This window comes from Cricetulus griseus, chromosome 3, assembly GCF_003668045.3.
Source record: "Cricetulus griseus strain 17A/GY chromosome 3, alternate assembly CriGri-PICRH-1.0, whole genome shotgun sequence".
Taxonomy (NCBI): domain Eukaryota; kingdom Metazoa; phylum Chordata; class Mammalia; order Rodentia; family Cricetidae; genus Cricetulus; species Cricetulus griseus.
Window position 1 is genome coordinate 106,518,598 of NC_048596.1, and position 13,155 is coordinate 106,531,752.

Sequence of the window (13,155 nt, forward strand, 5' to 3'; positions counted from 1 at the left end):
TCAAATCATGACAACCTGTTAATTGCTTTATGTTTAAAGACTATCATTCTAACTATTTTGGATACAATATACTGGAGGATGAGAAAGAGTATAACATTTCTATCCCTCAATTATTTTCATGATGACCACTTGGAGGACAATCTGATTCCATTTAATGATGTCTTAATGTGCTCAGGCTGTTGTAATTAAACACTAGAGAGACTGGGAAAGTTAAACCACATAAATTTATCTGTTATAATTAGGGGCTGAAGTCCTAGATCAAAGTCTAACACGATGTTTTTATTGAGAAGGGTCTGCTTTTGACTTTGATATAACCATGTACTCAAAATGAAAGAATGAGGAGCGTTTGGGGAAGAACATGGATGCAAATGTTAAGTCATCTAAAGTGTTTTCCTCTAATGATATTAATCTTGTGAGAACAGTACCCTTATTGTCATGTCACTTAACACCAATCACCTTCTAAAACCCTATCTTCCACATAACATCACACAGGAATATAGAGGTTCAATGTGAGTTTTGAGAGAGATATATTCAGTCCATAACAAATGGATAACCACCAAAACATTCTGAATTAGTTTAAGTTAGGCTGCTCCTTCCACCCCCAGATTACATGTTGATACAAATAGATACCCAGAAGCCAATGGGACTGTGGTTTCTTTTCCTTTTTTTTCTTTTTCTTTCTTTCTTTTTCTGTTTTGTTTTTTGTTTTTTGTTTTGTTTTTCGAGACAGGGTTTCTCTGTGGCTTTGGAGGCTGTCCTAGAACTAGCTCTTGTAGACCAGGTTGGTCTCGAACTCACAGAGATACTCCTGCCTCTTCCTCCTGAGTGCTGGGATTAAAGGCGTGTGCCACCACCGCTCAGCGGGACTGTGGTTTCTATTGGTGCTAGGCTTTTTAAAAATTTTGAATTGAACTGGTTTGGTAATCAGAGAAAACTTTGTTTCTGTGGCATTTGTTCTGATTTTCAGCTACTGTTATATAACTCTCCTACCAGAAATTTTAGTCTGTAGAACTGTACAGTTTACAAAACATTTCCATTGATCACAGTAAGTGTATAGGAAAGATTATATCTGTGTTCTCTCTTAAGAAACACTATTAGAGTATCATATTGACTTATAAAGTGCACTAGGTTTAGAGACACTAAGTTACTTGCCCAAAGCCACCCAGTAAGTGGACATAAGGCCTTTTCAGACTTCTTTATATAATGCCCTTGTCACCACACCCATTGCATCCTGAAAGGAGTATTTTCATGCCATGTAACTTTGACGTTTCTTCTGTGTTTGGTTAGGGAGCCATGGTTTGTAGTGAATGAGAAGGATGTTTTCAGTGGCTCTCTGAGTGGTGAGGAAAGTCAGAAGAATGTGTTTGAGTTGAGCTAATATGAGAACAAGCAGCTATGTAGTGAGTGAACAGTCGGTCTTAGCAATGGATTCAGACATCAGAGCTTTGCCACTTTTTAGCTCTGTTGTTCTCAGAACTTTACTTTCCTCATCTATGAAAAACAGCAATGTTGGTATTTCTACCCTGACAGAATTGTTATAAGGCTTAATTTCAAACACCAAAGAATAGGAACTGCCTAGCTTGTGGCAGAGGCTCAGAAAATATCAGTTCCCCTTCCTTTTGATCTTTGGAGGGTGCTTTTAGTTATTCTGGTTGGAATATATAGTCGTGTTGAAACTATATTTTCTAAGAAAAAAATTGAAATTCATGTCTAGATTTTTTTCCTTTAAAAAGATTTAAAAGCACCCCGTACAGTCTTAGGCTTATTTTCCAGGGACCAGGGAGATCCTTTTATTGTGAATGCAACCAAGGGAGAACCTGAAGATGCTGGCATGGTTTTTCTCTAATTTTCTAACATGTAATAGATAATGCATGCTCTCATTTTATAACACTGCTAAGCTTCTTTAAGCCATCTTGCCTATAACATCAGCATCATAATTATCTGATTCATTTTCCAATAACTGATAAAGTATCCTCCAACTGGGCATTTTATTGCTTACATCACTTATATTTACTCTTCTACATTTTATCATACTCTCATCACTTCCTTCAATAAACAGCAGACAATGGTTTTGTTGAAGAAGCAAATGGGGCTGAAGAGATGGCTCAGTGGTTAAGAGCACTTTTCGCTCTTGAAGAGTTCCTGGGTTTGGTTCCTAGCACCCACATGGTGGCTCTCAACCATCTGTATTCCAGTTCTAGGGGGTCCAGTGCCCTTTTCTGATCTCCACATGTACCAGGCCTGAATGTGGTCCACAGTCATACATGTAGGCAAAGCACTCATACACATAAAGTAAAATTATTATTTTTAAAAGGCTGTTGCAAAGAAAAAGAAGCAAATGCTGAGAGGGAATCACCATCCTGTAAGTGTATGTGCTGTCATCTAAATTCATTCTTAATCAACTGTCTTTCAGTGAGAGCCCACAAGAAAATTGTGGAATTGAAACAATTTCTGGAAATCGCTGAGAGCAATTTCAAATACTTGGGTGGGATAATAGAAGAGGATCTACAGCAGAAGAAAGAACTGCTCGAATCTGAGAAGTAATGTCCTTACCAATGCTTTGTATTTCAGTAACTATGAATTCCACATGAGGCTTTCTTCCTGGAAATGTGTTCTTTCAATCTGCCAGCTAGTTAAGTCCCAATCTTATTCCCTCCCAAGTCCTTCAAGATGTTTTTAAAGTTGTGGAATAATAGATGTAACAAAATTTACCTCATCATCACTTTAAGTGTATAGTTTGATAGTGTTAAATATACTCATGCCATGTGATTCCAGTCTTCCAAACTGTTTTCATCTTGCAAAATTGACACTATTTATTGAGGTTTTGAGACCACAGTGATTTTAAATCGTTCAGCTAGCACAGGTGACATGATCTGTAAACATTCACATTAGCCTGAAAGAATTATGAAGTCCATTTCTTTGTTCACTAAATTATAGGCCCAGCATGCTTACCACTGTGCTATCCTCACCATTCAGTGATAGAGACAAAAACTCTGGTTCAAGTCACAGCATCTTTCATTCCAGTTCACTGACCCCTGCCTTTACGTATATTTCTTACCCTGTAGTTCTTAACACAGCATCCAGAAAAATCAAACAAACGCTTAAGCGAAATCATGTTGTTACAATATCAAGCCCTCTCTACTGGCTTCCTGTTTTACTTTGAGAAGCCAGTCTTTCCTATGACTGATGAGGCAGTGTTTGTTCTGGCTCTCCTTTACTGCTAATCTACACTATTGGCTTGTTTAAACTATTCCAATTGTGCTGGCCTTTAGCTTTCTTGAACTTGCTTTGGCATAATCCTTTCTTAGGGCTTGTTCTGCACTTTCTGGAATGATCTTAACCACATTCTAAATACTTCTCTCATTCTTTTCAGGACTTGGCTCAAATCTCTTTTCAGCAAAGTCTCCCTAACCATGTATATGAAGTTGTCCTAGCATGCTTTCTGTTGCTGTGACAAAACACTCCCCAAACCCAGTTTGAGGAGGAAAGGGGTTATTTGTAGTTCCCTCATTCCAGATGAGCTCTTGTCATATTGACAAAACTCACCAGCACAATTGACCCTGGTCAGTTTGACACAAATACGGAATTATTAAACCAACCTTTCTTGTTTACCCCAAAGATCTCATGTTAATATCACAACATAAAATATAGTATAACTTTTAAAATTCCTTAAGTCTTTTAAAAATTAAAATACTTTAAGAGTTAAAAGGTTCTTCTTCTTCCTTCTCCTTCCTCCTCCCTCTTCCTTCTTCCTCATTCCTCTTTCCTCCTCCTTTTTTCCTTCTTCCTCCTTTCTTTCTTTCTTTCTTCTTCTTCTTCTTCTTCTTCTTCTTCTTCTTCTTCTTCTTCTTCTTTTCTTTCTTTATTCTTTCTTCTTTCTTCCTTCTTCCTTCTTCTTTCTTCTTCCCTCCTCCTCCTCCTCCTCCTCCTCCTCCTCCTCCTCCTCTCTTCTCAATCTCCTTCTTTTTCTTCTTGGCATGGGGCACACAATGCTTGGGAGGCGAAGCTCTGTGAGTTTGAGGTCAGCCTAGTCTACATAGTGAGTTCCATGACACCCAGGACTAAATAGAGTGATCCTGATTTAAAAACACATTTTTTTTTTTTAAATGAAGACAGGATCTTACTATGTAGCTTTTGTGATCCGGAATTCACTATATAGTCCAATCTGGCCTCAAGCCTGCCTCTACTTTCTGTGTTCTAAGATAAAGGCATGTGCCACAAGCCTGGAACCAGGGAGATTAAGTGTTACCAAGTTCAACTTCTAGCTTAAGATGCCCCCTTGATCCCCTACAGGACCACAGCTTCCACGTCCTGACACTGAGGAAATACTTGCCAGAGAATTTCATCTCAATAATTCCAATCTCTTATTGCTCACAGCTGATTCCTCACCCTCAGCTGACCAGTATTAACTAGCCCAGCAGAGCAAATCACTCCAGTGGTGGTGGTCTCTTGTTGACCACAGTTGATCGACCCTTCAGCCCTAGCTGACCAGCATCTGCTGTTGCAGTGAAGCACAGGCTTTGCTTCCACAGATCCTTTTTGTTGTTGTTGTTGTTGTTGTTGTTGTTGTTTTTTGAGACAGGGTTTCTCTGTGGCTTTGGAGGCTGTCCTGGAACTAGCTCTTTAGACCAGGCTGGTGGCCAACTCACAGAGATCCACCTGCCTCTGCCTCCCAAGTGCTGGGATTAAAGGCATGCACCACCACTGCCCAGTGCTTCCACAGATCTTAACTCAGATATATCACAGGAATGGCCCTGATAGTCTCTACTACTTTCAGAAACTTTACAAATCAGCCTACATCTCTCAAAATTCTTACTTCCAAGCTCCCACAACAGCTCATTAACCTTTTAGTACTTAGAGCTCCAAAAGCTGCCACAATCCTCCTCAGAACAACATGACCAGGTCTGTCACAGTGTTGCAGTTCCAAGCCAAGGCTTTGAGTCAACCTGAGCAGACAGGTCCCCCAAAGCAAGATTTATTGTGGGGCAGCACTACAGAAACTAATCAGTGACCACAGTAGAGACACAGGAGCTGACTGCGCCCCCTAATGGTCATTCCAGAAAGCGTTTAAGCACAAAACCCACTAACAACTGTGCCACAATAGTTTCTTTTTTCCACCCATCAGGATTCAAAGATTAGGGGCTTTCCCTTTGTGTTCCATCATTGTCAAGTGACATAGAATGCAAGCTTTTCAGTCCAACCAATCAGATTCATTTGTTTCTTCTGTTGTTAGGAAACAGCCATAATGATTTTAGAGAACTAAAGATTCATAACAGACTATTTCTATTGCTTAAGGAGGAGGTGGGTCAGTTATTGTAAGGTTCCCTAATCCCCTAGGGCTTGGGAATATGAACTTTGTTTTATCCTGCCGGTAAAATGTAGCATGAAATCAAAATGGCAGTACCTAGGACAAGGTGCTTTTGCCTGTTCCTAACAACAGCAATAGCCCACTCTTTGGTACCAATTTCTTTCCTAGTTTGCTTTTTTGTTGCTGTGATGAAACACTGACCAAAACCAACTTGGGGGAGGAACGTTAACAGTCTGTCTTTAAAGGGATGTCAGGGCAGGAACTCAAGGCAAGATTACCTGGAGGCAGGAACTGAAGCTGCTTACTGACTGGCTCTTCATAGCTTGCTCAGCCTGTTTCTTATACTCTAAGGAGCACCCATCTAGGTGGGCCTGGCTGGGCCCTCCAACATCATTCATTTTAATTAAGAAAATATCCCACAAGTATGCCCCAGGTCAGAGGTCAGTCTGATGGAAGGAATTTCTCAGTTGGGGTCCCTCTTCCCACATGACTCAGCTTTTGTCACATTGACAAAAAAACTAACTAGCACTGAAGTGTTAATCAACTGCTCCACGTTTTATATTTCTGTTTCCTGCTTTTCTCTCTCTATCTTAATACTTGTTACCTTCCTGCATCCCATGTATTTTGCTTATTTATTTCTTGGCCACTATTTGTTCCCCAGTACTTAAATCACTGCTGATTTATAAAAGACCCTAAACACAGTTGACAAATAAATGATTTATTTTATTTGCTTTAAAGTATAGATGCTTTCCACAGTTAACAAAAATAGTCGTTATGTAAATTGAGATTGACTGAGAAAACATTTTTGATAGGACCATCAAAGAGCTGCAAGGCCAGTTGGCTTATGAGCGACTCCGAAGAGAAAAGTTAGAGTGTCAACTGGATGAATATCGAGCAGATATGGATCAACTCAAGGAAATGCTGAAGAAAATTCAGGCCCCCAGTGTCGTGGCTATGGTTGGTGTTCTTAACACATTTATTTTCCTTCATAAACAGTATCTAGAAGAGGCTAAGATTGTAAGTTTTGGGTTGGGGCTGGATTTGAATCCTGTCTATAATCTTTTTTGATGTGGGTAAAAGCTTTTGGCCTATTTGAGCTTGTGTTACAAACTAGAGCTAACTCTACTTTCTAGAACTGACATCAAGATTGTGAATCTGACACCATTTGCCACTGTGAATAAGCATTATTATTTTGCTTTCTGGAACTGTACTTTGAGTTTCAAATACATAACTTTTGTTATTAAAAAAAAAAGCTGAAGTCAAAAGGGCAAGAATTTAGATGATTCCACCTGGTGTCAGTTTTTCTAGTAGAAGAAACAATGTCCCCACAAAGTCCCATATCAGCAACACCTGAACAAACCAAGAAACATAGAATGAGACAGTAAAATAGAGTTTCTCCTGAAACTTAACTTGGAATTACCCAAGTTCTTAAAGACAAACTTTGTCTGAATTTTTGACAAGTACAATAAGAAAATGAGAGTGAATGACTTATAATTCAGTAACAGTGTGTAAAAAGAATGTGTGGATTTGGAGTTAGGCAGATTAAAATCACAGCTATCTAACAAAAAGTTTATTTTATCTGGCACTAGGTTTCTCAATTAGCAATATGAAACATTGCATCCTAAACAAAAAGCCTTGATGTTAATCCCAGTATTTAAGCAACAATACCCATTATTGATGATGACAGAAATTTCAAAGTGTGTTAAATGATCTCATGAAACTTAAATTTCAGTTTAAATTACTGTGGGTAATGTATTCAACCACACTGAAAAAGGGAGACTCCCTCGAAGCAGTATAAAGTATTAAAGTGCGTAATGGAAAGAGGATCTGTGGCTAGGAGCTTTAGGACAGGCAGATTTGATAGGGGACCTGGAGACATAAGAGATAAGAACGAAACAAAAAAAGGAGAAGGAGGAAGAGAAGCAGCAGCATCAGCAGCAGCAGCATCAGCAGCAGCAGCATCAGCAGCAGCATCAGCAGCTAGGCAGTGATGGCACATGCCTTTAATCCCAGCACTTGGGAGGCAGGGGTAGATGAATCTTTGAGTTTGAGGCCAGCCTGGTATACAGATTGAGTTCCAGGACAGCCAGGGCTACACAAACCCTGTCTCAAAAAACACTGTGATGTGGTCCTGGGGACAGCTTACCCTGACATTGTGGGGGACTGAGAACCATGAACATATTCATCCTTTAGAGAAGTTTTTGTCTCCAGTCATCATGGATAAATTGTTTCAGACCTCTGCCACCTTGTCTGATCTGTAACAAAACTCCCTAGCTTTTTATTTTGGCCAAACTAATTGTTAGTTTCTTTAATCACTTCAGAGATTGTGACATAATATAATGGAGTTGCTTGCAACATGTTGAAACCAGATAAATGTTCTCCAGATGAAGCCATTGCAACAGTTTAGCTTATGAGATGTAGAAAATTTTTCCATATATCTAGGACACATATGTTTATGTATGTGTCTTCTCTCCTCTCGTCTTTTATTTTGTTCTTGAGACAGGGTCTTAGGTTATGATAGACCTAAAATGCACTAGGTAGCCCAGGTTGGTCTCATTCACAATCTCCTGCCTCAGTCTTCCATGTGTTATTGCAGTTTTGTGCCACCATGTAAGGCTAGGTTGGCAAGGACAAACTGGAACCCCGTCTTTTTTTTTAATTTTTTTTTATTATTAATTCAAGTTAGGGAACAGGCTTGTTTCACATATAATTCCCCTCTCCCTCTCCCTCCCCTTACCCCCATTCCTTCTCCCCCACCTCCAACCTACCCCCACCCCATCCACCCACCACTCCCCAGGCAGGGTAGGGCCCCCAACCGGGGCTCCACCAAGTCCACCAAATCTTCCTGTGCTGGGCCTGGGACCCTCCCCATGTGTTCAGAGACAGAGTGCATCCCTTCAAGTGGGATGGGCTCTCGAAGTCCCCCACATACACCAGGGCAAAAAGCCAGTCCACCTCCGGAGGCTCCCAGGAGTGCAGGGGCATCCCCGATGGCATCCATGATCAGGGGGCTGGATTAGTCCCGTACTGGCCTCCCAAAGAGCATCTGGGAACCCCGTCTTTTGATCATATGTCTGTTTCTGTCTACAAAGACTCTAACTTGTACTTTAGTATCATGTTCTCACTAGGGTTCCCTTCCTATGTTCTGATAGCGGAATATTTTCATCTTAAATTTCCAGCAGTGTCTAATTTAAAACTGAAACCAAACTTATCATCAAGACCAGATTTTCACACTCAGATCTATTTTCTTAACTGCCTAGTTTTTGTTTGTTTTGAGACAGGGTCTCTCTATGAAGCCATGGCTGGCTCTGCCTCCCAAATGCTGAGATAGAGGTGTATACCACTACACCTGGCCAGTTTTGTATTTAGGTATCTAGTCCTTCCCTATCCAAATACATTTGAGTAAACAACTTAGTTTCCTGTCAATTCTTGTTCTGAAATCTTTGCCTAGAACAAAGTGAATTCCTCAATTTTGATTGAGCTTTAACACCTTCTCAGTCCCCCATTTGTCAGTTTTTATGTAAGTGATCCGACTTGAACTTAGCATACACTTTCCTGCACCAAGCCTTAGATCATTTCATTCTTAAGGTTTTTTTTTTTTTTTTTTTTTTTTTTTTTTTTTTTTTTTTTTTTTTTTTTTTTGAGACAGGGTTTCTCTGAGTAGCTTTGGAGCCTATTCTGGAACTAGCTCTGGAGACCAGGCTGGTCTGGAACTCAGAAATCCACCTGCCTCTGCCTCTGGAGTACTGGGATTAAAGGCGTGTGCCACCATTGCCTAGCTGCTGCTGCTGCTGCTGCTGTTGCTTCTCTTCCTCCTCCTTCTTCTCCTCCTTTTTTTGTTTCGTTCTTATGTCTTATGTCTCCAGGTTCCCTATCAAATCTGCCTGTCCTAAGGCTCCTAGCCACAGATCCTCTTTCCATTATGCACTTTTATACTTTATACTGCTTCGAGGGAGTCTCCCTTTTTCAGTGTGGTTGAATACATTACCCACAGTACTGAAATTTAAGTTTCATGAGATCATTTAACACACTTTGAAATTTCTGTCATCATCAATAATGGGTATTGTTGCTTAAATACTGGGATTAACATCAAGGCTTTTTGTTTAGGATGCAATGTTTCATATTGCTAATTGAGAAACCTAGTGCCAGATAAAATAAACTTTTTGTTAGATAGCTGTGATTTTAATCTGCCTAACTCCAAATCCACACATGCTTTTTACACACTGTTACTGAATTATAAGTCATTCACTCTCATTTTCTTATTGTACTTGTCAAAAATTCAGACAAGGTTTGTCTTTAAGAACTTGGGTGATTCCAAGTTAAATTTCAGGAGCAAAGCAGAGGGAAGGGTATGGAGACATGTTTTTTTTTTTTTTTTCCAGGTTGTACTGGATAGTAGCAACTTCCATGGTTCATATGCTGTATACAAGAGTTAACTCTTGAGCACATGAGCAATGGCATGCACAGGAATATCTTCGGAAGTAACTCTAGCCATGAGCCCTTCCCAAGGACATGTGCTGGAAAGGCCATTTTAGGAACATCTGCATCAACTAAACAGGGCATTTTCTTTTTAAAAATTAATTTGTGCAGTATATTTTGGTCATATTCCTCCCCACCCCCAACTCTTTTCAGACCCCCATCTAATTTCAAGCACACACACATAACAAAACAACAACAAAAAAGACAATACCAAAGCATGGAGTCTGTATAGTGTTGGACAACTATTCCTGAGCATGTAGCTTGCCTCTAGGGTAAATGGCACTTAAAGCATTTTTCACTACAACTATTCAACAACGATTAATTTCTGCTGAACACCTGCTGTGCTCTTGTCCCTTCCTTTGCTTCTTCCTATAGCACTTGTTGACTCTTGTGAATACCAAGATGATGAGAAAGTTTCAGGGAATGGGCTAAGTAGAAAATGAGAAAAAAGTTGTAAAGGAGTACTGTGTAAACAAAAACTCAGGAATGGAGAAGTCAAGAAAGATAAATCCCAGCCCTGTAGGGCTCCATAAAGATTCCAAATGCAGTCATATTAGTACATTAGACATTGCAGTAATGTATGGAATGTTATTTAAGATAGAAGCAGAAATGAAAAATTGTTCCCTTTGGGGTCTATATTAAGCAGAGATGGCACTGAATGACTTTCCAAGGAGTCTCCCAGCCTTACGATCCAGTACAACACGAAGCACTAGTACTTGAGGTCTGGGGATGTGGTTATACAAAATCCTAAAGGAAATTTAATCCTAAAGGAAAATACGTAGCATGGCTTTTTGGATGATTTTGAAGAATGTTAGCATGAAGCTTTATTTGACTCTCCTTTCTTTGTTTATAGGAAGATGACTCATGTGAGTCTAGCAAAGAAAAGCGGAAAGTGAAAAAGAAAGCATCTCCTGGGGGCGTGTTTGTGAGAAGGTACTAATAATTAGTGTAATAAGGTCAAACAAACAGTTGATTTCCCCTTCATGATATAACTGCAAATCAATAAAAATCCTAGATATGAAGCTGAAAACGACATGGACTCAGGTAGATACTTTTCATATACATATACATGCAAGCCAACATTTATGAATAATAATTTTGTAAGTATTTACATAAACTGAAATATAAGATAAATTAATAGTCAAAGGAAATCCAATTCTAGGAAATAAAAATTACTAAAATGACACTATGGCTTTATAATAAAGTTTCTCTCTCTCTCTCTCTCCTCTCTTTTTTTTTTTTTTTTTTGGTTTTTCAAGAGAGGGTTTATCTGTGTAACCGTTCTGGCTGTCCTAGAACTCTCTTTGTACACCAGACTGCCTCGAACTCACAAAGACCCACCTGCCTCTGACTCTCAAGTACTGGGATTAAAGGTGTGCACCATCATGCCTGTCTAAAGTTGTATTTTTTTACTGTCTAGAAAGTTCTATTTACCACTATTAATGTGCATATAGTTTTAAGAGTTTTGTTCTTTGTCAGGTATTACAGTACACACTCTAAATCCAGCAGTTAGGAGACTGGGGAAAGAGTATTATGAATGTGTAGGCAGCTGGGCTCCAGAGTGACTGTCTCGAGATGCACATGCATGCATATATGCCCCTAAACGCACCCACCCACCCTGACAAAACATTTCATTTATTCAAATGACTTAACTTTTACAGAGCATCTAGACTTGGAAGAATTTTTTTTTAAAATTTTATTTGTTATATATAGTGTTCTACCTGCATGTTTGCCTGCATACCAGAAGAGGGCACCAGATCTTATTTTAGATGGTTATGAGCCACCATGTCGTTGCTGGGAATTAAACCCATGACCTCTGGAAGAGCAGCCAGTGCTCTCAACCTCTGAGCCATCTCTTCAAACCCGAAAATTCTTTTTAAAAAGTTTTTACACAGAACAGCTTTTTTTTAAAACTAGCAAATGTCACTCAAAAGCTTTACATGAGAGAAAATCTATTCTTGTAAAAAGCCTGAGCTAGACCTTTGCTAAGAACACTTTCTTAAATACTTTGTTTCAGAATTCTGCCTTTAGTTAAGCAGACACAGAAGGATGAAAACATGGCTTGTTTTCTCCTTTTCCCCATAATCTCTTGAATTTAGAGACTTTGTTTTTTGTTGACTAAGAAACAGCTATGGTTTTGATTTAGTTCCTAAACATTCCCATTCTATTCCTCTTTCTTCCTATGGGGAGCCAGCAAGCTGTGTGGTGGCTATTTTAACCTGGTGTCATCAGGATCTGTTGGTCCCAAGAACCTAATTGCTGACATCAGATCAGGCTAATCAAAATCTATAAGCAAGTGGTAAAATTGGTTTGGCTGGGATGGGGGTGAAGAGCAGTTGGAAAAGTGCTTGCCTAGCATGCATGAAACTCTAGCTCCAATATCCAGCATCACATAAAATTGGGCATGGTAGCACATGCATGTAAGTGTATCACTTGGGAGGCTCAAGATTATTCTTGGTTATAGCTAGAACTACATGAGACTCTTTCAAATAAAGACACCAACATACCCTTTATCTCCTGTATAGTTTGTATCTTAAAAATTGGCAGGATTACTTTGAGTTAAATTTATTTATTCTTAAAAAGCCTTTGCCAGGAAGGGCATTATGAAATCTTGTTGAAATGCTTAGCATTTTCAATCTGGATAGAGAACTAAGATGTAAAAAAGAATATGGAGAGGATGGAGAGATGACTCACCTGAGCTTGCATGCATAGCGCCCTTGTAAAACCTGGGTATACAGCCTGTGTTGGTAATCCCAGCCCTGGGGGACAGGGACAGATGGAGTCCTGAGGTTTGACAGTTTAGCTGAAATGGTAAACCCCAAGTTTGGGGGGTAAAAGAGGAGAAGGGTGTGAAGGAAGAAAGAGTGGAGGGGGGAGAGGGAGAGGAAGGGGGAGGCAGAGGGAGAGGAAGGGAGGCAGAGGGAGGAAGGGAGGGAGGGAGGGAGAGAGAGAGAGAGAGAGAGAGAGAGAGAGAGAGAGAGAGAGAGAGAGAGAGAGAGAATCCTGTCTCAAAAAAGTAAGACACAGAATGAATGAGGAAATAAGGAAGATACCCAATGATGATGATGCTTGCATATCTGTATATACATAGCCCAAAACAACACCCCCCCCAAACAAAAACCAAGAAAAATGTAGAAGAAGACTGGGTAACAACAAAAGGAAGGACAACAATATAAATTTGAATTTCCTTTTTGTTCAGGAGGTTCCAACCCCTAACTCTCTGAGATGGTTATGTGTGTGTGTGTGGTATGTGTGTATGTTATGTATGGATATATATATATATATATATATATATATATATATATATATATGCTGAATTTAAATGATTTATTGAGGAAGTCTGTTTCAGTCAATAAATCTGAGATGGG

The 13,155-nt window shown here is 39.5% G+C and overlaps 1 protein-coding gene across 3 annotated transcripts in view; it reads left to right on the top strand.

The window, feature by feature from the left end:
• Ankrd42 (ankyrin repeat domain 42) overlaps window positions 1–11,009 on the top strand; it is a 58,131-nt gene extending 47,122 nt beyond the window's left edge. The window contains exons 10-12 of one of the 3 annotated variants that reach the window (XM_027407654.2): window positions 2,414–2,540; window positions 6,121–6,265; window positions 10,641–11,009. In XM_027407654.2, coding sequence (XP_027263455.1) covers window positions 2,414–2,540; window positions 6,121–6,265; window positions 10,641–10,727 — 359 coding nt within the window. In that variant the 3' untranslated portion in view covers window positions 10,728–11,009. Of the gene's footprint in view, window positions 1–2,413; window positions 2,541–6,120; window positions 7,057–10,640 lie in introns of those variants that run through there. The other 2 variants (XR_004769137.1, XM_027407652.2) reach the window with 2 other exon arrangements.
• The last annotated feature ends 2,146 nt before the right edge of the window (window positions 11,010–13,155 follow it).